At 36.5% G+C, this 21,548-nt stretch overlaps 1 protein-coding gene across 3 annotated transcripts in view; it reads left to right on the top strand.

Annotated features, from left to right (window-relative positions):
• The window catches only part of SMAP1 (small ArfGAP 1), an 87,402-nt gene that overhangs the window by 51,198 nt on the left and 14,656 nt on the right, over window positions 1–21,548 (top strand). For 2 of the 3 annotated variants that reach the window (XM_054514459.1, XM_036380707.2), the window contains one exon: window positions 14,014–14,098. In XM_054514459.1, the coding sequence (XP_054370434.1) occupies window positions 14,014–14,098 (85 nt within the window). The remainder of the gene's footprint in view (window positions 1–14,013; window positions 14,099–21,548) is intronic. The other variant, XM_054514458.1, reaches the window with a different exon arrangement.

The raw sequence follows: 21,548 nt of genomic DNA, 5'->3' as shown, positions 1-21,548 counted from the left end.
CTGGAACAAAATGGATGCATTTACCTAAGTGGTACTGATACATGGAACTGAATGTAAAGAAGGATAAGGATTGGATAAGATGAAGCTGATAAGAGGAAAAAGACTTTAAATAATGTCACTCAAAATAATAATCTTATCTTGTTTTGAATAATAGCCTTCCTTTGTTTTCCTAAAATAATGCAAGTACTGGAGCATGGGCAAAGCAATCAAGTGCTTTTGTTTCATTTCACCATGCTTAAGCTAGAACGTGCTTAATCTCACTCCAGTGTGTGACCATCAAGATAGGGCAAAAGCATAGTGGGAAATCCTGTCAGAAGTGCAAATCTCACTGAAGAGTAAAGATACTGGCATATTTTTTAAAAAAAATATTTTAGATGTCACTGGAAATATTAAATCTCCAACATAAGCTTAAGTTTTAAATAGGATGATGATGATGATGATATGCCATAAGATGTTTCAGCAATGTTCCAGTGCCATGCAACAACTTTGTGTGTCTTCCAGCTTAAATTTGTAGTTGACATAGGTATTGATTGTGTGCCTTTTTTGCTAAAAAGAATATTTCTTTGGACCATTGAATTTATTGCATTTTGATAGTTGCTTTTGGCACTAGAACAGTTGTGTGAAACCTTTTATGACTCTGGCATTCATACTGTTGCATAATTATGTCTTCATAAAGTTAACTCCAAGGTAGTTGGAAAATAGTGCTCTAGCTGTGGTAGAGGTAGAAGCAGGATCTTTCAACACAATTTGAAGGAAATTGACAAGTTTCACACGCTAGATAATTTTGTCAGATGAAAAGTTACCAGTTGCCTAGTTGTTCAAATAACTGGCAGCTCTTTAATGCTAAATTGCTTACATGTATCAGTCAGAAATGTTAACCCATCTGCAGTGAATTGCCTCTTGGCTCTGTCGAAAAAAGAATTGGAACTGGATGAGCTTGTGTTTCAGTTTTACTTGAAATTTTTCTTTCATGAAATAGGTACCTGAAGTTAGAAGAAAATTGGGCAGTTCTGAGGTTATCCCCAGGCATGCCACTGAACTGTTGTAAAACAAATCTGTCCTGCCTCTCTGCTCAGCAAGTATTGTCTCTCAACTTGAGAATATTGTACTTCATGTCAGAGTAAGGTACTGCAGCCTTGTGTGCTAGGCAGAAAGTGTATATTACACAGAGTAGTAACAAGGGTGACTTGTGTTCAAGAGAAAATACAGATTTTTTTGTCTTACCTATTGAACCCTCAGTTTACACTGTAAGTAGATATCAGTGTATCTTTTTCTTTGGTTCAAAAATGGATTATTTTTGTTTAAATGAAACAGGTTGGGCTGAATCTTAGCATAAATGTAGAAATGGATGATGGAGCAAACAAATCAGAGGCCTTGTAATATCACTCTGAAGGGCCAGTTTAAAAACTTGGGCATCTTTGAAGCTGTGAAGATAAAAGCTGTAAAAGGCTTTTACATTTTGTAAGGATGGTTTAAATGTGCCATTTCAGAATATACAGAAATGTCATATAGGTTCACATTTATTTAAACTGGAGAATTAGAAGCAGGAAGAAGTTTGACTTATTTCCAGTTGAGATGGAGGCTGCAGTGCTTATTGATAGTTCATGTTAAAGATTATGATGGTATGGAGAATGAAGACAAAGAAAATGGTGCTTGCCCAAGTAAAGAGAAATGCATTTTGGTATTGCATATGATCAGTTAAAATTACTTAGCTTTTAAAGTAATTGTTTCAAAGTGATTAACTTTGAAATGAGAGCAGAATTGAGGAAAAATACCCTGACTGCCAGAAGAAATTAATGTAGCTAATGATGCATAAGTATTTATTAAACATTTCTCCCTCTCACTAAGTTCTGAATTTGTGGAACACAATTATGTATATGTACGTGAGGATGATAAAGTACTCGTCAGCTCTCTCATAACTTCTCAAGTAGTTCAAGAAAGCAACAAGCTGATTCAGAATATGAGTCCAACACTCTGAGTAAAATGTCCTAACTCAGAGGTTGTTTCTATGAAACACTATTCAGTGTGATGTTGTAAGACTGACTAAAACATAAAGACTGTCTAAGAATCAGATGAACAACAGCAGAGGGTGAAGTGGAGTAATCTAATCGGTAAAAAGAGAGCCAGTGATCTGCTTCTAGTACATCAAAGGAAAGTAGTGAGGTGGGCCAAGGAAAAAGATTCTTTCCCAGGAATACCAGGCAAGTAAGGGGTGATTGCATAATAGGGTATAGGATGCGGCATGCAGAGGGAAAAGTGCTTGGGGATGGGACAGAATATTGTTCACAACTTATTATGGGATGTTTAGGTGACACAGACCAAACCAGGGGAATACAAAAACCAAGGCTGATTGGGGTGTAGCAAGCTTGAGGAAGCAGGGGAGGAGTGAATAAAAAGGGACCGTTGCATACCTGCTGGTGGTTGGGCAGGTTGCTGGGCAGTAGGATTGTCTGAGCCTTCACTTGATCTCTGCAGGCTATTCTGTATTCTTGCCAAGTGCTATTTGCAACTATGGAGCGTGAGTGCATTGTCTCTCCTGTGCCTGTGTGTGAACACTTGCAAACTTCAAGTTCAGGTACCAGGAAAGTGGTGTAAGAGGCTTCTGCTGGCCGCTGAAAAGAGACTGCAGGCCTGAGGTATTTGAGGGTCAGCACCTGCAGAGACCATTATCTAGAAGCCAAGTCTTTGCAAAGGCAGTATGTCTAACACAAGCTGCCAGAGACAAACATACTCTGGTCACACCTGATGTGTGCTGACAGGTAGCACATTTCATGCTGGACTAACCAGTGAGTAAGATACAAGCACCTGGAAAGTTCTAAGGTAGAGCTGATTGCTGGTTAAGGGTGTAGGGTCTTGATATTGAATGAAGTTTCAGGTAAAAAGCATTTTTCAGCAAAAAGAACACTTCTGTTATAATTAACAAAAATATTGAGAAGCATACCTTCATGAATAGGGATGGAAAGCATTTCTTTGATTGTTTTTTTTTACTGTGAGCTCAATCAGTTGCCATGCCTGAAATAGCTCATTCTTGTCTGGAAATATATGAAGAAGGAATTACAAATAAATGCCCTTTAGTTCTGATTGGGTACAATGATGTTGTATTATGTATTACTTGAAAGGTTTTTGAAAGGAAAGTTATAAAAGAAAATAGTTTAATGAGTAACTGGAATTGATATAGCTGCAATATTGTAATCTTGCTGAGGCTAATGAGCACAATAGAAATCAAGTAGAAATGTATAAGCTGAGTTCATATAACCATAATATGTGATTTGAAAACTGAAGGTGTATTTAAAATAGCTTACAAAATTACAAACCCTGTTTATTGCATTTCACAGCTTGCAAACTGAGATGCATTAAAACACTTTGACCCTAATCCGGATTATAGATCTCATAACAGGACACTGGATTAGCTGTAAGATGGATCTTTTGAGGTTTTCTGATTCATAGTGATTTCTTCTATAAGATACAAACCCCAGGTTTTATTGGATTAAAAGCATTTCTTCCATTTTATCTAAATCAAGTTCCATGACAAGATAATACCAAATAGGAAAAGGGTTGATAAACAGCTTGTTCTCTGCCTTTTGTATTCTTGTAAGCAGGTCCTTGCTTTTGGGCTCAGATGCAGTAATTTCAAAGATTTACAGCTGCAGGAAACTCTGCTCAAGTCTTTGCCCCCAGAATCTCTGGAAAACTTGAATACCTCTGCACTCAGACTGTGTGCCTCTCCTGTTCTGCAGTCTTGCCACCCCTAGCTCAGCTTCAAGTTGCTACATCTTGTGACCATTACCTAGGAATCATCTTGCTATCTTTTGATGCTTTTTTCGAGTATCAGACTTAGGAAAAAGAGCTTTTCCTCTTTTTTTTCAGACCCTATTCTTAACTTTTCTACTTTAAGAACCTAATATATTTGAATGCATAGAACTATTGTTTCAAAGGTGGTTGTTGCTATATACATTTAATGCATGAATATAAGAATAAGGATTTATCTCTGATGCTTTTCTGTAGTCTCAGCAGTAAGTATAAAAAGAAAGCCAACTTAATTGTAGGAAATTGTACTTCTACACGGTTCATATGTTGTTTTGAGCAAGGTAAAAGGGCCTCTAAGATTGTCTGATGCATTAAAAGGAGCTAAACCAATTCAGTTAAGTACAAGACATAAAAGGTTTTAAGCCTTCTTGGAATATATTGACTAAAGTAAATGAGATCTGAGCTAACATTTTAAATTCAGTTAAAATACAATGTTAGTACTGCTTGTTCAATAAGTAAGAACAAAGGAATAGTCTTAATCCATTTTCACAGAAATGATTAGTGTATTAGCCTAGACCCAGCTGAAATCATATTAATGGAATAAGATTATGGCGCAAGGTCTGTTATTTCTGCCATGAAGTTTTTAATTCAAATTACTAAAGATATATAATGCATTTTATATAATGTTGCTCAGGTATCTTGCTCTAACTGTGAAAATCTAATGAAAATCCACATACTCAGGTTTTTAAAGTGAAGATGTAGATCAAGAACAACTTTAAAAATTTTTCCTTTGGGTATGTATTTTGACTGAAGGACCTTCATGTGTACAGGATCATATTTAGCAACATCAAAAGGCGATTTGGGTTTTTTTGTTTGCTTAGTGTGAATGCCTTAAATAGGCTTATCCAGGTGAGTGTGAGTAGTTCAGTGTCTGTGAGTGATTAACTGAAATAGTCACAATAGACTCTTAAATAATCAATTTACATTTTCCCCTTGGCTTGGCTCTTTGTTTCAAGATAATTCTAGTTTGATAAATAACAATGGTGGCTTTTTTGTTGTTGTTGTTGACATGCAGGCTTTTCTCTTGATTAGAAATGCATCATAGTTTGATTGCAGAGTAGTCTATGCAACTTCACAATGACACCAACCTAGTTTTACTTGTGTTTCAATATAGTGCATCTGTTTTCTGGCTTTTTTGCTAGTTAGACAACATAGGAGTTCATCACTTGCTAAAAGTATCCTCAGTTCTGAAAAGTTAGTCTGATTTCTAAATTCCTGCATCTTTAGTTGCAAGTCTGAAAAAACAAGTGCTGGTGTTTTATAGGAGGATAAACAAAAGAACACATTTCATCTTTAATGCCACTTAAATAAAATACTATGAAAATACTAATTTTTATTTATTTTCAGGTCAGGTATGAAAGCTATAAAAATATTTTTTAAAAATTCTAGGATGTGCCTGCATGAGTAATGCTGTAAATGGATACAGACTAAACTTTTCAGAGCACAAGTGTCAGGAAAAACCGTATGTACAAACCTATTGCAAGATATAGCAAATTACTAACATTATTTTCTCATATGGCAATTCTCAAATGTTTATGCTCTCCTGCAAGTTTTATTGCAAGCAGGTAATGAAGAGTGAAGGAATCCAATTGCTTTATGCACAGGGCATACAATTCCTATGTATTAAGAGCAAAGGAGAGCTTTTTTTCAATAACCGTAGAGGCGTATATGAGATCTCGTGAGTCAACTGGAAATTACTTTCAAGTAAGTTACAAGTGCTCTTTACAAAATTATTTGATGTATCTTCAGCTTTCATAAGGCTTCTTGTAGTTAAGGTAGGGAATATGAGTTAGAAATACAGTGGTAATCAGATGCATTTTAAACAGACTTGAGTTCTAGATCCATATGAATTTTTCATTAAAGTGGAAAATTGAGGAAAAAAATGTGAAGAAGAATGGGAGCAGATAAGTGGACTGGACAGCTGATGAATCAGATTTTTGACAGTGACTGATATCTTGCTTGAGAATAGGAGAGATTTTTAGATTAGTAACTTATGACTGCTCTGACTATAGTGTTTTTCTACTTCAGAGGTATTAATCATGTGGCTTTTGTCCTGCACTATGTATGCTACCTCTTTAAATGCTCTCACACAGTGTAAATGAGAATAAGGTCAATGATAGTCCTAAATGCTGGTGTTGAAATCTGCTAAATTATTTACATTATCATCTTGCAGTAGTGAATTTGGCAAAATCCTGCTTGTTTTTAAAGTATTTGGTGTGATTTACATTTTTTACTGAATGTCATATATTTTAGAGCTGTTAAACCCTTAAAATCTGTACATGTGATGATGACTTGCATAAGGTTACAGAAGCAGAAAATGGAAACTTGATTCTTGTGGTTATAAAAAACATAATCACAGTATTTTCACTGTGTGCTGGCACTTCTGAACCAGGCCTTACCAAAAAGATTTGTTTACAGCTGTGAGTTCCAGTGCAAAATGCCCTCAGCTGCCTGTCAGAGGAGAGTATTCTGGGGAACAGGGATGTGCAGAAGAGTAGCCCATAGATTTAGACCATAGGCCCTAGAATGTATGATCATAGTAAGCAATGTTCTGAAAGGATACCAGTGTCCTTACTTATTTATCAAACTTGTATTATTTTCCTATTTTACTACAATAGTAATTTTTAAAAAGCAGTGGGTTTGACTGCAGAGCAATGTATTGGATGCTAGATCTGAATATTCTTACTGTTTCATCATAAAAAAAGTAGCACTTATCAGAAGACCTCACGTATGTCATCTGTTCTGTCAACCAAGCAAGCAGGTGTAAAGCTTTCTACTTGCCTCTTGCCTTTCCCTGCCCATCTTGTGCACCTAACAGCCAGATGTGTTTGGGCATGGTGCTGAAAATTGGGAAAGGACAAGCTTGTTTTGCAGTAAGGGAGCTGTGGTTGCAGGAGCCATAGACCTCATAGCATCGTGTTATGTATGTGAATTTAATAGGTGTGTGACAGTCAGTCATGGTGGTACTGACCCTCCTTTTCCTCTTGCCCATATATTACCATATCCCCCATAGGCAACATCCTGTGTGCTGTACTATAATCTCTGTACAGAGAAGGAGGAAAATTGACTTGGCAATGCTTTCTTTTTTTTTTTTTCTTTTTTTTCTGAGGCAGAATGAATCACTCATTTAATGGTTATCTCCAAAAATAGCTGGCTGAAGAAAATTTGATGAAATGCCCTACTGACACACTGGACTTCCTACTGTACGTGACATGCTTCAGGTGTTACTCAGTTTTCTTCACAATCCCATCTCCTCCAGACTTGCAGTTCAAGTTTTTGTGAGAAAGCATTGCTGTCCATTTCAGGGACTTGGAGTTTACCATTGGATGAGTCAACTGCAAAACTGTAATACTCAGATTCAGATCTTTGAGGCTTGTGTACACTGAGCTTTAATGGGAGAACTGAATTTGGGAATTCACTGTAGATTGCTAGATGAGGTTTGTGTATGGGTTGATTCACTTGACTCATGTGCTTCATGCATCTATTTGACAAATTCTATAGAGTGCCAGAAAAAGGGAACAGAAGGTAGTTGTGAAGAAAATCTCCCTATAGGAAAGTACTGCTGACTCTGAAGTGTATGTCTGTGTGTGTGAGTAGTCCTTGAATGTACTTAAGGGGGTGCTTGGAGGTTGGCTTGCTTAAATTAGCCAAACAAGAAATATGATTGTGCAAAGCTAGCAGAACTAAAATGATACAGTTATCACCACTCAGCAATAGCCAAAATATCAGTGTGTTATCAACAGTGTTGTAGCCACAAATCCAAACTATGGCATTGTATCGACTGCTGTGAAGAATGTGAACTCCATCCCAGCCAGAGCCATAAAGGCAATTAGTTTGAAAAACATACAGCATAAAGTGCCTATCAGTTCCCTTGTCCTTGTCAAAGAAACATCTTTAATCACTAATAATTTGCTTTAGAGTAACATATAAGAGAAAGAAACAAGTCTGTAAAATCAACTTTAAAACTTAAGGTGTGAAGAGAGTAGTTAACGTTACTTGCTGATTTATTGTTACTTGCTGATTTATTTGGTTTCATTTAACTCAAGAAAAGTATTTCCCATAAATTAGATTGAACTAGAATGGTGTAACTAGTAGTATATTGAGGGCAATACATTGTGAGAGCTCAATAAAGGCCAATATTGATTTCTGTAAAATGGAGCTTTCTTTTTTAATTTGAGATCTTTCAGAGACCTTCTTTTTCTTCTTTTTTTTTTTTGTTTGTTTGTTTGTTTGTGGTTTTGTGGGGTTTTTTTGTTTGTTTGTTTTTGGGGGTTTTTTTGGTTTTTTTTGTGCTGGCCTAACCTGGTGTTCTTACCCATTTTTTTCAAAATTAAACCTCATATAACTTCTGTTGTTGCACAAAATTAATAAATAAAGAATAAAGGAGGCACAGTAATGCAATATTAAATGCAGGTTGCTGAGTTAAAAGATGCTCTTTCATGATGGAATGGAAAACTTTCTCATTCCGTGTAAATTGGGAAGTTTTTGACAATGGTGTTCTTATCATCTTTAAGGGCGAAGCCAGAACTGCAGCAGAATAAACATCCAAACTTTGGTGCAGATTTTCATAGCTTTTGCATGGAAACCTGATAGACTGGAAATTACCTTAAAGTCTTAGAGCTGATGTTGGATAAATCAACAAGATTGATAGGTGACTAACTCTGCCATTCTCTAATGGTAGGGAAATGAGCAAGATGAATTAAATCACAGACAGTATCTCTATGAATTACGAGGAGCCTGCCTGGTGCAGCTTCCACTCATGAAGGCATCATCTCAGTGTGAGATTAAAGTAGGCTTGTGCACTTGGTTAAAATCAGATCAGTTAGAGGTGACCTGGTCTTCTTCACTGTTGCCTGCTTTTAGATTTTGTTTGTGATGGTTTCTCATCACAGAACATTGTAGTTGGCCAAGGTACACTGTGGAGGTATATGGAGATTACCAGCATATAAATTTCTATCCACTAATTCCAAGCCAGTTGATTTACAGTGACAGTGTGGGGGAAGTTAGATGAAGGTCCAAATACTCATTTCTGCATTTCCATTTTAATTAAGTAGGAAAGAGATGCTGCTTCTTACATGTAGACATAATTTCTCAGTTGTTCATTTTGGTAGAGGTAGAGCTATGAGGAGTTCACAAATATTTTTAAATATTTGCTTTTTAGATACTGAAAGATGATCAGTCTTGTTGTCTGAGGACTACTTACAGATGTGGTATTAGCACCATACTTTAACATTATTGTTTTGTAGATGTACAGCAGACAGGATTAAGGCATCACTTGATTTGGATATAAAACTGGGAGTAATTCATTCCTGGATACTAAGAATTAAATGACAGCAGGAGCTTGAAGAGGGAATTGTTTCCTTGATGGCACCTTTATCAGTTATCAGTGCCATCAAAAAACCTTATTGAAGTAAAGGAAGACACCCTGTGATGCTCCACCCTTGTCTGCCAAGCCAGTCACGACACTGTTAAAAGTGTTGGTTTGGTCAAGCATGGCTTCCTCTTGATGAAGCCATACTGATTTCTTCCATTAACATTCTTGTCCTTTATGTGCCTGGAATTGGTTTCCAGGTTAATTGTTCCATTACCTTCCTAAGTATTGAGATGAGACTGAGCAACCAGTTATTCCCTGGGTCTTGCTTCTTGCCCCTGAAGAAAGGACTGGCAGAAGAGCATAAGAGTGGAAGGTTAAAAGGACTGCACTGGAAAATAAAACAATGAAAGATTATTGTATCCCAGTTACCTGTCATCTACAGGATTGCAAAAAATTGTAGTGTCCATACTGGATCTGAGTAATGAGTGTGTCCCTGGTCTTGTGCGGAAAACACATGCTTAATAGGTGAAAATACTTGTAAGAGGTTGCAAGGTTAATTCTTTATTTGCCTCCTTAATTTGGCCAAAATATCTAATATCTGCTGATCGAGGGGTAATTTAATTTAGGTTTTGTGGCTCTTTTCATAACAAGGACTCAAGTTCATTAGGTAAAAAATTCCAAGTCATGCTGATCATGTGGAGGACGTAAAAGAATCAACTCCCTGGAAGCTTGTTCTGGCTTCAGTTTCTTTCAGTGATATTTGCAAACAAACTGTTTTCAATTATCTCAGAATAATTGAAGGCAGTGGACATTGCTTACTTTCAGTAGGTCTCCAACATGAGAAGAACCCTGAAGGGTAATGTAGTGGCCATTAGTGACAGCTGTGAAAAATGGCTATGTAAGACCTGCGTATCAAAGATGTGTTGATGTTCTGCAGTTTGCAAGGACAGTATTTCAGAAGAATATACTAGCAGCATAAAAATGATTTTGAATGAGAAGCTGTTAATACAAGACCTGAAGTAAATATATCTAGAAATTGCTATAACCATGTACTTCATTCACTAAACCCACATATATTACTAAGACAATCTTGGATGTCATAAAAAATAGTAGCTCCAGTAACCTTGAAGGCTCCACTTGAAAATAAATGCACAAAATTGTGTACCTGTTCCTTCTACTTGCCTTTTTCATATCAGATTCTTAATGCTATTTTTAGTTTACTTAATTCTGCTTAGTCTCCTATTTTTAATGTTGTCTTATTCCAAATGGCATAACATGGAATAGGTTATCTAGTACTGGTGTCAATACTTAAAAATAATTGCTGTGGGATTCAAGGAGACTAGTAATAGAAACTGAGAGGAATGTTAGTGCAGCAAGACTCCCAAGCATTTGTCATGCTACCTTGCAAGTCTACAAAATGTGGTGTTTTTAGATAGAACACAACACTAAATTAAACAGTAAGTTTAAGAAATGTCACTGCCTCGTTATGCAGGTTTTTTTCCTATTACACACTTCTGTGCTCACTGAGTGCAGTACTTAACGTCTTGAAAGGCCACTCTCTACATAAAGCTTAGTCATGAATGACTCCTATTGGGGCAAAACTGCTAAAAAGAAATTAACATCACATTTCTCTTTATGATTTGTAGTAAAATTTTCTAGTGACTCCAGTGTGGCTTCATTTTTGTTCTTGTCCAGAGTTTCAATACCTTGTTTATGCCAGAATTATATGGGCTGAAAGAGACCTTGAGGTTCTCTCCTCAGCCCAGAAACATGGCATGATCTCTGCTAGAGAGCACTGAAGTAAGCCATTGCTTTTTGTTATATCTACCTCAGGTGGACCACAGTGCAGAATCCATGGGACTGAGTAGAGAACAAGACTCTCAAAAGCAGCGTGGTAGTGAGGGTCATTTAGGTATTCTTAAAAGTAATTGTGTGTGTGCAAGTTTCTTGTTCTACCTCATCCCACTGGTGCCTTACCTAGTTTATGCCTAAGTGCAGGTGACTCAGAGAAGTCCCTGTCTGTGAATCATGGCAGACCTTAAGCACCAAACGTCTTCTGAATTTGCACAGGAGCCATCCTATGTGCCATTAAGCATCTTAAACAGAAATAAAGGCACACGAAATTACAGAATTGATTGAAATCTCAGACAGGAGGATAGGAAATTCCAGGAAATGGTGCTTGTTATGGTGAGAGAATGGAGGAACAAAATAATCTTGCAGGTATAGTTAAAGAGGACGATCTTATGTTCCAGATAGCTGCTGAATATTGCTTTGTATGTCTGCTGTTACACAGATGAATTATTGGTAAGTGTTAGGTGACTAATGTGTTTTTTCGTTTTTCAGACTGAAGGTTAGAATGTTGGTGAAAACCGTACAGCTGCAAAGATGTTGAATAGTGCTTTAAGGAGAAAATCTTCACCAAGGAAACAAATGCAGAATTAATGGCTAGAAATATTTGATATACTGATGAACTTGAAAATAATTTTTGCAGCTTTTCTTAAAGAAATTAACTATGAAGTAACCTTAAAATCTAGTATTTTACATACTGGTAAGGGAGCAAAATGGGACAAAAACTTTTAAATCAAGGAATGTAGTTACGATATTGAAAAAGGGCATTTTAAGAGATCATATTTTTTTTTAGAAATTCATATTTTTATACCTTGTATCTTCATTGCCTTTTTTATTTAGAGAGTGATGAAACAGAAATATGCAGTTAATATGTACTGAAAACATTTATTTGACAAAGCAGAGGACCTAAGCAGATTATTCCTCCCATATTTTTAAAATTTTAGTTTAGAAATTGAGATTAAATTGCCACAGTAGTAAGTACCAAATAAAAGAAAGTGCTATTTGAACTCTTTCTCTTTAGTTGTTATTAATGTATGCACAAGTGTTTGACTTCTGTGAAAAGTTTGCATTCAAAACTAACTTGTCAAGCTTTAAATTATTTCAAACTTGTGGTTTTAGGTAGTTATCAGAAATCTAATACAGTGTAATGAAGATTTGCACATTTAATATAATTCTAATGGTTTTTCTTTTCTGTTGAAAGAAATCATTCTATATTTGTAATTTTAAAGCTATTTAAACAAAAGGGAAAAAAAGCCAGTTTCATGAAATAAAGGAGCATGTAAGAAATGCTTCTTTTTACAGCTTCTGTGACCTATAGTGTTTCTTACAGAGATGGAGAAAACTCAAATGTTCAAGGTTTTATGGCACATTCTGTTCTGAAGTACTGACTGTTAATTCTGGTTAGTGTTTATAATAATAATTTTATTGGTTCATGACATATTTGCTGAGATATGGTCAGTTTTAGAAAACTTCATTTTGAATTGTCACTTTTAAAAAATCCTTGATATGCTGTCATGGCTTACTTTCAAAAATGATACTTTTTTTATGTTTGGAATCGGAGTGCTATGCTCCAGATTGTAAACACGGTGTTGAAAGTTACAATACACAATAGAATCAGGGAATTGGTGGACTGTTTTTTCATCAGGCTATTTCCCAAACAGCTGGATCTTGAGAAAGATATGTGAAGTCAAACAAAGGATTTTTGGCAAGAGGGAGCAAGGGGTCTGAGAGATTAGCAGGGGTCAGACCACGTGTATCTGTTTGCGGTACGCGCAAGAATGGAGTTTGGTTAATTGGGGCTCTTTGCTGAAGGTTTTCAGTGGGGATTTGCTCATGCAAGAGGAGCGCCTGTAGTGTAACAGGCTTCTGTTCACTTGGGCTGCCTTTGAATACTCCTGAGTTTCCTCACTGCTCTTTACAAACACCAGGCCCCTTACTCTTTTTCCCCCTTTGGCAGGAGAGGAAGAAAGTAAAGGAGTACCTAAAACAGATCTTTATACGATTGAACTTAAAAGTATGAAAAGTGTTGAACTTAAAAGTATGAAAATACTAGGATTCAATGTCTTCTGCAACCTCAGGAGCCTCAGTGACCACGTTATGTATGTGATAAAGATGTGAGTGAAGCAGGTTCTGTCAGTGTCTGCCCAGTGCCCAGCCTGACAGTGCCCTGCCACTGTTACTGGGTAATCTCTTCTGGTTAAAGGCTGAACTCATTGATCAACCAGTCCACGTCAGGTTTTTGTGATAAGTATGGAGAAAGGCACATTAAATGCACATGAAGAAATGCATTTGTCATGTCACTACTATTAACCAGTTCATCTTCATTTTAGAAACTGATATTTTCATGGATGCAGGGGATCAGCCTGATACTGGTGTAAGAACTATAAACAGATTTATGATGTAATTTTCATAATCAAATTTCACATCAATACCATCATACATTTTGAAGTCTTTGGGCAAGAGAAGACTAGGAATTCCCTTTTCAGAAGGAAAAGAATGCTGTTTTTAGCATTCAGGTTTATAAAGGAAAAGGTCATGAACTCAGGTTGTATGCATCAGTGCTCAGCATATCAAAATTCTGAATGTTCTGCAGATGTTCTTTGCAGAAAGGCGAATTGATGTCATTAGTATGCTTCTAGTTTGTAAATTTAAGCTTTTAAAAACTTCATTTTTTTACTTTTTATGCTGCAGAACCGTATAGTTTGGTTGCTGAAATGAGTTGATAAATTATAGACAGCTTTTTGCCTATTTCATGATATGCAGTGGTTCAGTTTAAGACTTCAATTTATTTTAAACTGTTCTCAAACTTAAATTTATTTAAAAATTTAGTACATACCAGTGAACAATATTTTCTTACAGTCATGTGCCATGTCCCTTTTGACCATAACTGCCACATACTTCATTACAAATCAAATTCATTATGATAAACAAATACGGAAAAGAACTTTTACTTCTGACACTGAAGCAGCGTCTTTAATGAAAATTTTTTGAGCACTGAATCTTTTCCGACATGTTATTTGTGTTTATTTTTTTTCCCTTACAAGCCACAGAAGAAAGAGGATCAGCAATCAGAAGCTAAAGCAAGTCCAAAAAAATCATCAGAACCCACTATTGACCTCTTAGGACTTGGTAAGCAATACATAATTGCTTGGTTTTAAATCAAACATAGATATGTAATTTTATATTTTAATAGATATACTTTTATTTTTTCTATGATTACTGAAAGATTAATATGAAAACCATAAGATTGCACGCAGGAATTTAAAACTATAATGGAAAATGCTATTGGCATGTGGGTATATCAGTACTTATGTTTTGCTAAGGAGAGTAATGAGATCCTGTGGGAAGGGGAAATTATCAAAGTGATCTTCAAAGGCCTTGTGGATTGCAGTATTTCATTGTTTATGGTACAAGTGTAGTTTTTAATGAAAATGCTGAGGTCATCTGAATCATGTATCTGTAAAAGAGATTATATCATGCATTTCCTATATTAGTTAAAAGAATGGTAAACTGTCAGACTGCAGCTGACTAATACCTTGTAAAATTTAATATAGTCGGCATTTCGGCGTTCTGTACTGACTGCAACTATCATTCATTTTTATCTAATCCACCTTTTTGCTTTCTGACTGGCAGGTAACTATGGGTTTGTCCTGTAAATAAAGCAGTTTCTAGTAAAATAGTTTAATTGACACTGTCTGCCTATACTCTTGTGTATAGGCCATTCTCATAAAATATGTCTTTCATTTATCTAGCGTTGCTCTAAATGTGTTTTTTCCATTTGATTGAATCTTAAAATGTAAATGGAAAAATAAAATATTGCAGTATTTTTGTTTCCTTTTGAAATTCTGTGTTAGGAAAATCTTCTATAAGTTGAATGTGAATAAGATATCAACGGATAACAAGTGAATCGATATTAAGAGTAGTCACTTTCTATACATGTAATGGTTACTCTTAATTTTCTACATGATTTCTACATTATATTGGAGGAGGCTAAGTCGTCTCTTAAATACAATTCTAAAAACCTCACTTAGTAGAAGAGTGTTTTGGGGTTTTTTAGTTTCAAGGTATGAATAATGTGACAAAACAGTAAATGTTTTCTCTGTTTTAAAATTCACATTCACATCAGTGGTTTTTTCCTTCTGATGTAGAGCTAACTGCAAAGTACTATTTTTGCATGGGTTATGTGTATGTTGTCCATATCTCATTCCAAGTAATTGCTACTATAGGCGTGCAAATCTTAATTAACACCGTAGAACGAATTTAGAATGAGCCTGTTTAAAAAAAAAATAATTTAGATCTGATGGAAAGCTGATTCTCCTTTATTTTCCTTTAGCAGACCAACAACCTAATTAAAACCTAAAATTTAATCAATATGTGGTTTTGAGATTACTAGGCTTCTGTATTCTGTTGGTCATGATTTGAAAAGTATCTTGGTAACGCTGTTTTATGATACAATAATGAACTCAGATTACATTGGCTAACTTGAGATGTAATGTGCAATGAAAATAGTATTATAATTGGTGCTCAACAGCTCTGCTTCTTCAGTGAGATATAAAAAGGGCAAAGTTTATAATATGTATGTTAAAACCCCATAATTTTAGAGGAGGGAATGCTTAAAGATCTTTTAAATAACAAATTGAAAAGCAGTGTAATAAGCCAGGAGCACTTGGAATCCACTGAGCTGCAAATGAGATATTTGTTAATGAGAGCAGACCTGCATATTTCATTTGAAGAGTTGTCTTTTAATTAGCACCTGCAATAGAAGACTTCAGCTAGTATTAAAAGAGAGGTCACATCAACCTGGTATATCATAGAACCATAGAGTAGTCCAGGTTGGAAGGGACTTCAAATGACCTTCTGGTCCAAGGAGTCCATGGGAAGGGGAGTGTAGAGATTATCTAGCATCCTATCTATCTAGCATCCTGTCTGGGCACACAGCCTGCAAACCTCCAGTGATGAGAGCTCTGCCACATGTGGAGTTGTTCCAGTAATTGATCTCACAGTAAAAATTTCTTTCTTATCGTGACAAACTTGTACCTGCTGCCCCCTGTCTTCCCAGTGTGGCTCCATGTGTGGCTCCATGTGCAGAGAGAGGCTGTGTCCTCTTCCTAGCTGCCCTTTAAGTACTGGCATGCTGGGATGAAGTCTTCCTGAGCCTTCCCTTCTCCAGGGAGAAAAGACTGACCTGCTTCAGTCTTTCCTCATAGAGCAGGTCCTGCAGCCCTTTGGCCATCTTCATGCCTCTCCTTTGGACCCTCTGCAGTCTGTGTCTGTCCTGAATTGTGGGAGCCAGAACTGGACACAGACTCCAGGTGAAGCCTGGGAAGTGCTGAGTTGAGTGGGATGATCACATCTTTGCCTCAGCAAGTAACACCCCTGTGGATACATCCCAGAATTTCACTCACCTCTTTTGCTGCAGTGATGCACTGCTGATTAAAATGTTTGATGTGTAATATTAAAATTGATATGATTGCTTAGCTCATTCTTACTGAGCAGACATTTTTCTAATGAGGATTCATTCTCTTAGGACTTCATTTCTGCAAGTGGAGAAGAGCACTAGCTTTTAGTAAGGCAGCTCAAAATCACTTGTGATAGCAGGTTAAGTAATTTTAATGGATCAGAATTCACGCTAGAATAATTTTGGCTTTCAGAACAGCCCAGCTTCTTGGCAAAGTATTTTCTTGAGTAACCCTCACTGCTAGCTTTGGATATGGTGTTAGTCTCTTGGTCATTGTTGTTTTTGTCTCAGTTGGTTTTGCAGTAGTGACTTCATCAGAAGGTAAACTTCCTTAGATAGGACTTTCCCTATGAGAATTATAGCTGGGCAGTTGTCTAAAAGGAAACTCACTTTTCTTTACAAACTGCAAAATTTTCAAGAAAATATGGCTTGGGGAATTGTACCTTTAAATCTTGTAATAGGAGAAGAGGCATAATATCCTCAGTGACCCTACTATGACTTTTGTGATTGTTCTGAGCCCTTTCAAATAGATCTGTGTGCTTCCTTTGATTTCCTCATCAGGGGGTTGTTATTGAGATGCTGTTTAGGTACTTACTTTTTGATAATGCAACAACATTCATGGGTTTTGGCTTTCTGATTCAGAATAGATTTTAGTTCAGAACTCCTCATACAGAGAGGTGGGGAATGGACATGAACAAGCTAAATATTGTTATGCTCTCTACAGGCAGCAGTGTCAGTGTTCTTGCTGTGCAACCCCAGATTCCTTCCCTCTCTTCCCAAGCAGTGGGAAATAACAGCCTGTTTCTGTAGGCCAAGCCTGAAGCTGCTTTTTTAGTCATCTCTACAATTATTTGGATGTTACCCATGCTGGAAGAATGCCCTGTTGAAAATGTGGAGATCTAAAATTGACACTAAAATCAATAATACAGGATGTTATAAAATGAATTTTTAATATGATAATTATAGGAAACGCTCTTTGGTTTGAAAGTCACAGTGTGTAAACCACAGTTCTTCAGCACTTACATGATGGGTGGTGCTGTATTTTCATCTCCCTAGTGTTAATCTTGTGCTCTGTGCTCTTTTTTGTTTTTTGTTTTTTTTACTTACAAAGTAGATGCCTCCACTTATGCCAAGTTGATGTAAATTATTTCTTAATATTTTGTAGAAAATGGTATGATAGTTATGTACAAATGTCCATGAAATATTGGAATGTTACACAGGCCGTTTGTGATCATTGGGTTTGCCAAGATATGCCACTTAGAAATTACTTTGACATAGAAAGGAGAAAAAGGAAAAAATAGTGGTTTTAAATTATATTACATTACAGAATTACCAGAAAGAAGAAAAGTGCTTTTTACATATCTGCATAATTTGCCATGTTTGGATGTGCCCTTCACAAAATAAACAATTTCATATTCTGGATTAACCACTGTAGTTACAACGAATAACTAGAAGGAAACAGATTTATTATGGTATTTACTGAATTTGATGTGTGGAGCATTCATCTGGCATGATTGGAGGTAAAATATGATATACTAAAAGCTGCTTATCTGCTTCTGCATGGGGAATATTTTCTGAAGGAGTTCTCTGAAGTTTTGAGAGGTTAATAGTGATATGAAACGTAGCTGAATGTAGCATAACTGAGAATGTACTTTTGTCAGGACTGTTGGGTAAGTACCAAAAGCAGCATGGTTGGTCCTAAGTCAGAAAGTTGCATTTAAGAAATATTGAAGATAGATTTTTAAATATATAAATATCATATATGCACATATAGATCATAGACTCCTAGAATAGTTTGGGTTGGAAGGGACCTTTAAAGGTCATCTAGTCCAACCCCCCTGCCATAAGTAGGGACATCTTCAACTAGATCAGGTTACTCAGAGCCCTGTCCAACCTGGCCCTGAATGTTTGCAGGGAGGGGGCAGCTACCACCTCTCAGGGCAAGCTTTCATGATCCTCATTGTGAAGAATTTCTTTCTTATATCTAGTCTGAATGTATTCTGTTTTAGTTTAGAATCATTCCCCCTTGTTGTATCACTACAGACCCTAATAAAAAGTCTGTCCCCATCTTTCCTGTAGGTCTTTAGGTACTGGAAGGCTGCAATAAGGTCTCCCTGGAGCCTTCTCTTATCCAGGCTGAACAGCCCCAACCATCTCAGATTTTCCTTACAGGAGAAATTCCTCTGATCACCCTCATGGCCTTTCTCTGGACCTGCTGCAACAGGTCCATGTCTTTCCTGTCCTGGGACCCCTGAGCTGGATGCAGCACTCCAGGTGGGGTCTCACCAGAGTGGAGAAGTAGAATCCCTTCCCTCAACCTGCTGTCCATGCTGCTTTGGATGCAGCCCGGAATACAGTTGAGTTTCTGGGCTGCAAGTGCACATTGCCTGCTCATGTCCAGATTTTCGTCCTCCAGGATCCGTAGGTCCTACTCTGCAGTGCTGTTCTCAATCCATTTATCCTCAAGCCTGTATTTATAGCATGGATTGCCCAGACCTGGTGCAGGACCTTGCATTTGGCCTGGTTGAACCCCATGAGGTTTGCATGGCCTCACTTCTTGAGCTTGTAAATATGTTAACATTTATAGTATTGCTGCAATGTTCAGATTATGCTTAGGTAAGCAATATATCTACCCAAAAGGAAAACATTTACAACCACTTGAGGCATTACTAGCTTTCTGGCTTTCCACATTTTATTTTCAAATGTATTATATAGAAATTGCTTCCCTGTGAATGCTTTTTCCTTTCTGCAAAGGTTTTAGCAGTAAATAAAATTTTACGTATGCATTAAATAATTCTGCAATAATTTTGGCCAGACAGACCTTATTTGAATCTTTGCCCCAGATTTTCATTGGAACTATTGACCTATTTCTCTCAGTTCTGCCTTTCTAGTAATTTAGTGTAAAAAATAATCATATGCATATTCTCTTTATTGAAAGTCTTGGTGTGGCTGTCATAAATGATTGTATATATAAAAATACATGGCTGCTTAGTAACAAAGTTCTTGTAAACAGTTTGGCCCATAAAAAATGAGCTTCAGAAACCTAGAGTTTAAGACCAGATCTGCTTTTTTGCTGTTCCCTCTCCTGCTGTCCCTTTGAAGCCCTTCTGCTGGTCTTTCTCACTATTGGTGCAGATAAATATACCAAGGGTTGATGATGTATATGAAATCTATGATGCATATGAATAACAGAAGGCAGCACTGAATTGGAAATTATCATGTCGGGGATTAATCAAATCTGTACAGAAAAAGAACTGTAAAGGTAAACTTCACTGGAACCCTTCACTGTATTGTTGAGTATCCTGGTAAACAGTTCCTGTTTCTGCTATCAAACTGAAACTAGATTTCCTAATCTGAAGTCAGAAGCATCATCTGCTGTTACATTGTGGCAGACTCCAGTCATATATTATGTGTAATATTGTCATAAACTGTAAGAACAGAGGTTTTGGAACCACACCTAAGAGCAAGGGTGAGGAAAAGCATCTGTAGACTCTTCACATTCCCTTCTCTGACTGAGCATGGAAGCCCTGCTTTGCATCTGTTCTCATTGCAGTGGTTTTTGCTACATCTAACATTTTATTCCTAGCTATGGATGTGTTCTCCAGAAAAGTGATGGAAGTACTGTTTCTCAAAAGCTAATTGCTTCAAAGTAATCCTGTGATGGCTGAAGTTATAAATGTGTCAAAATACTCAGACAGCCCATGTAACTTAATCTGATGTTTACCTGTTCCCTGGAAAGGCTGCAGCTGTGTTTCCTTCTGTCATACACACACCACCTCTTCTAATCAGGTTTTAATGATAGGTGGCACAAGTTGTAGGAATAGTGATATATTTAGAATAAATTAAATCTGAGGACTCTGCTGAGGTAATCTTTTTTATATTACAGAAATATTTTAAAATGAGAAGGGAAAGGAGGAAATACATCCTAATCCATGACCTAGTGTGTTAAAGTTGAGACTATCCATAATCTCTGTATAATAGTGTGAATTATTTTGTTGAAAAACAAGCCTGTATGTGCCTGCATATAAATATATTTAAATGGAAACACTAATATTGCTACAAGTAATAAACTGGAGTGAAAACATTGTTAGGTTTTCTTCTATATTCTGAAATTTATTTCTTTCAGTAGGGAACAGGGAAGGTTTTTGGAGTCTGTTTTATTACCTTTTGAGAAATCAGTAAAACAGGATCATCTATTAATACTATTCATACAAGCTTAAAACAGTGTTGTAAACAGTAATTCAAAATATCTGGTTTCTGCATCAGTGGAGACAGAGGTATTTATTCAGTAAGAGATGAAAGGCATGTGCATTGCCAAATAGCATTCTTACAGAACAAATCTAGCAAAAATCTGAATTTTCATAATATTAATTTATAAGAAGCATATTAAATACTTGAAAGATACTATATTTTTGCAAATGAGTTCTGTCATGACTGTTCTAAATATGTGAAGTGCTTGTTTCAGTAAATTATTGCATTTAAATTTTCAGTCTTCTATGTTAAACACCTTTACATTCAGAAAATCTAAACTACTTTGGAATATGACAAGAAAGATTTTTTTTTAAATACATTGCCTTACTGAGAAAATGAGAGCATTAAATTATTAATTCCTGACAGTTGTTTTGCTTGAAAATTATGCACAGTTCATTCCTAAATTTATCTGAAACAGTGAACCTTTGGGGAGATGTTTTTGGAGCTGCCAGTCTGCAGAATGACCTCAGAAGAAGCTTATGCTTAAATGACCAGTACATTTATATGCACACATCTCAAAGCACTAATGTGCATCAAATGGTGCAGCAGATTATATGTATGGTCATTTTGCTGTCCACTGGCTTCCATTCATCAGAAATAAGGGTAAGAGTTAACCTTTTGCATTAAGGTCTAAGTAGCTCTGTCATAGTCATGGCTGAGTTTGTAACTTTGCTTTTCAGAATCAGTGCAACAGCAGTCCCCCAGCAAAGTCAAATCACAGAAGAGTAATAAACTGACTGAGGTGGCTACTTCACATTCCTCAAGCTGCTCACTTTTTACTCAGTATAGAAGATCTACTAGTGTTAACTCATTCCCATGGCCACTTTGCCTTCATGGCAGGCAGACAGAAATGAGAAGCCATCTGTCATA

The sequence above is a fragment of the Molothrus ater genome, chromosome 3 (assembly GCF_012460135.2).
Source record: "Molothrus ater isolate BHLD 08-10-18 breed brown headed cowbird chromosome 3, BPBGC_Mater_1.1, whole genome shotgun sequence".
NCBI classification, from domain to species: Eukaryota; Metazoa; Chordata; class Aves; order Passeriformes; family Icteridae; genus Molothrus; species Molothrus ater.
The sequence above is the reverse complement of the archived record's forward strand: the minus strand, read 5'-3'. Positions and strand labels throughout refer to the sequence as shown.